The sequence below is a fragment of the Notothenia coriiceps genome, unplaced genomic scaffold (genome assembly GCF_000735185.1).
Source record: "Notothenia coriiceps isolate Sejong01 unplaced genomic scaffold, NC01 NC01_scaffold00020314, whole genome shotgun sequence".
In the NCBI taxonomy this organism is placed as follows: domain Eukaryota; kingdom Metazoa; phylum Chordata; class Actinopteri; order Perciformes; family Nototheniidae; genus Notothenia; species Notothenia coriiceps.
The window spans coordinates 113,187-116,168 of record NW_011353015.1 but is presented as its reverse complement, the minus strand read 5'-3'; the positions used below and the strand labels follow the sequence as shown (position 1 = coordinate 116,168).

The 2,982-nt window shown below is 42.4% G+C and overlaps 1 protein-coding gene across 1 annotated transcript; it reads right to left on the bottom strand.

The window, feature by feature from the left end:
• Positions 1 to 537: 537 nt before the first annotated feature.
• LOC104952683 (transcription factor RFX3-like) lies at positions 538 to 2,889 on the bottom strand. The gene is made up of 3 exons (XM_010779549.1): positions 2,869 to 2,889; positions 1,779 to 1,928; positions 538 to 753 (listed from the first exon to the last, which is right to left on the bottom strand). Exons 1-3 carry the CDS (start codon positions 2,887 to 2,889, stop codon positions 538 to 540), a joined length of 387 nt encoding a protein of 128 aa, XP_010777851.1.
• Between the last annotated feature and the right edge of the window lie 93 nt (positions 2,890 to 2,982).

The window sequence follows — 2,982 nt, the reverse complement described above, 5'->3', positions numbered from 1 at the left end:
AACTGAACTAGTTCTCATTACTTCTAATCTATGCTAGTTTACATTAAGTTAGGGTTTGACCTCAGTGTCGTCTATACTATTGTTCGGTAATGACGCAAATTATAGTATTTATGGATTGTGCATTTGTAAATATGTATAGTTTCTTCTGTCTATATTAGTTAGGATCTCATAGATATCTTATTAGTGTTTATATTTATGTTATTTGATGGATGTTATTTTATGTTTCCAATTAAAATTTTCACAGTTTGAAAGGAAATTAAAACACCGAATAATTATGTGTAAATTTTACGTCACTCCCCACACTCATGTTACGTCAAACAAGTCCCATAATGGATTGTGGTGGTCTAATGGATAGTGAGGTGGGCTGAAGATCAGAAGGTTGTGAGTTCAAATCCCTCCTGGAACACCACCACTAGTGTGCCCTTGAGTAAGGCACTTAGCCCTCAGTTACTCCAGGGAGAATGTACCTGTAATTGTAAGTCGCTTTGGATAAAAGCGTCAGCTAAATGTAATGTAATATCACGTTTTGTCCCCCCCTCACCTGTAAAAGGACCAGTTGAGCAGGAACACCTTGGCAGCCTTGGGCAGGGCGCTGGGGTTCTGCTCGTAGGGCTTCAGGGCCTCGGTGACCACCCCGTCCAGCCACGAGGCCCACTGCTCCAGAGAGTTCTGCTGCTGTAGCGTCACTTTGAAGTCCTGCTCCAGCCGCTGCACCACGCTGTCTCCACACTGACACACCCAGGAAGCCTGCTCCTGAGAGGGGGGGAGGGTTACACTGCTGTCTCACAACCATGCACACATATTTTGGAAATACCCAAAAAATGCTCAAGTTCTGGGAATCGGTACACAAGGTTTTGCGAAAGATACTGAGATATGAGGTTCCTATGGATGGTACTCTATCTGGGCAATTTCACAGAGGGAAATGTTCACTACATAGATAGATATTTTGTAAAAATACTGTTGATAGCTGGCAAGAAGGCCATAACTAGGAAATGGTGCAAGGTGGAGCCTCCTACTATGGAACAATGGAAGGAGATCGTGGAGGAAATTCACATAATGGAATATCGACTGAGACGGCAAGAAACACAATATGAAGAGAAATGGGAGAAATGGTCAATGTTCAAGATGAGAATGTGACTCCCGACTGCATTTTTATTTTATTTTATATTATCTCTGTATTTCTATCTATAGCTGTATTCAAGGTTCAAGGCTTTTATTAGTCATGCGTGCATAGCTACAGTGTAGTTATGACGATGAAAATCTTATGTCACATGCTCCTCCAACAGTGCAACACAATAAAACTGATAAACAGAAACAAATAGTGCAAGTAAATAGTAAATACAAAAGGAAAAATAGTAAAAAAAGTGAAATAGTGAAATAGTACAAGTGATAGGAATCATTTATCTAATATATCATATTTCTAAGTAGCAGCCAGATGAATGTTATGGATGTTGTTTCTAAGTTCAGGTGTTTAATAGTCGTATGGCCTGTGGTATGAAACTGTCCCTGAGTCTGGAGGTCTTTGCCCTGATGCTGTGGTACCGCCTGCCAGACGGCAGCAGACAGAACAGTTTGTGGCTGGGGTGATGGGGGTCTTTTGTAATCCTGAGGGCTTTCTTCCTGAGCCGCTGCAAGTAAAGATCCTCCATGGATTGCATTCATTATTTTGTTTGGGTTGTCATGTACGTGCACAGCTGCTGTTGTAATGATTTTATATAATAAAAAGTAAAGTGATAAAAAAACTAAAACACTCGTGTGCAGTTGTAACTGGCACTAACCTGCACGTTAGTAAAGTCCACCCGGTTCAGGTCTGAGAGCATCTGGTTGATCTGGGCGGTGTTCTGCAGCACGGCGCGGGCGGCCTGGGCCAGGTGGTTCAGACTGGTGTAGCGGCGCAGCGTCTGGGAGAAGGAGCCCACACACACCACCTGCAGCACAGAGGTNACTCCAGGACCTTGAAATGCTTCTTACGAAGCCACTCCTTCGTTGCCCGGGCGGTGTGTTTGGGATCATTGTCATGCTGAAAGACCCAGCCACGTTTCATCTTCATGAAACGTGGCTGGGTCTTTCAGCATGACAATGATCCCAAACACACCGCCCGGGCAACGAAGGAGTGGCTTCGTAAGAAGCATTTCAAGGTCCTGGAGTGGCCTAGCCAGTCTCCAGATCTCAACCCCATAGAAAATCTTTGGAGGGAGGTGAAAGTCCGTGTTGCCCAGCGACAGCGCCAAAACATCACTGCTCTAGAGGAGATCTGCATGGAGGAATGGGCCAAAATACCAGCAACAGTGTGTGAAAACCTTGTGAAGACTTACAGAAAACGTTTGACCTCTGTCATTGCCAACAAAGGGTATATAACAAAGTATTGAGATGAGCTTTTGTTATTGACCAAATACTTATTTTCCACCATAATTTGCAAATAAAGTCTTTAAAAATCCGACAATGCGATTTTCTGGATTTTCTTTTTCTCATTTTGTCTCTCATAGTTGAGGTATACCTAGGATGAAAATTACAGGCCTTTCTCATCTTTTTAAGTGGGAGAACTTGCACAATTGGTGGCTGACTAAATACTTTTTTGCCCCACTGTATATTTAGATGTCTTCATGTGCTGAGGGCAGATAGAATCAACCGCCAACTGGAATGCCACTACTATACAAAATGTGACATAGAATCTGTCCTCAGCCTGTGCTGCTGAACCTTTTCTAACCGAGGTCCTCTTGATGTGATTCTGAAGACTGTTGTTATTAAATCTATAAGTGTTCGTAGCTTTATTTTCCCTGTTAACTAAAAGATGCAATTACTCTCAAAATATGTGCCAGATTTTCTTTTCTTCAAGTACCCCCTCTAGACTTTGCTCAATCACATCACCTGGACCAGTCTCACAACCATTGTCCCTTAACTCATTAAAGGTGATCTCCAGTGTTATTGCACTTGCATACATTTGGGGGAAAATAAACACTTTTTTTTTTTTTTTTTAATTGG

Excerpts from the sequence above, each read along its gene's own strand:
- LOC104952683 (XM_010779549.1), bottom strand. The coding sequence starts at position 2,889 with ATGGTTGTGAGACTGGTCCAG. Across the intron at positions 1,929-2,868 it reads TGGTTGTGAGACTGGTCCAG|GTGGTGTGTGTGGGCTCCTT; the intron begins GTGATGTGATTG and ends TCTGTGCTGCAG. Across the intron at positions 754-1,778 it reads TGGACTTTACTAACGTGCAG|GAGCAGGCTTCCTGGGTGTG; the intron begins GTTAGTGCCAGT and ends CCCCCCTCTCAG.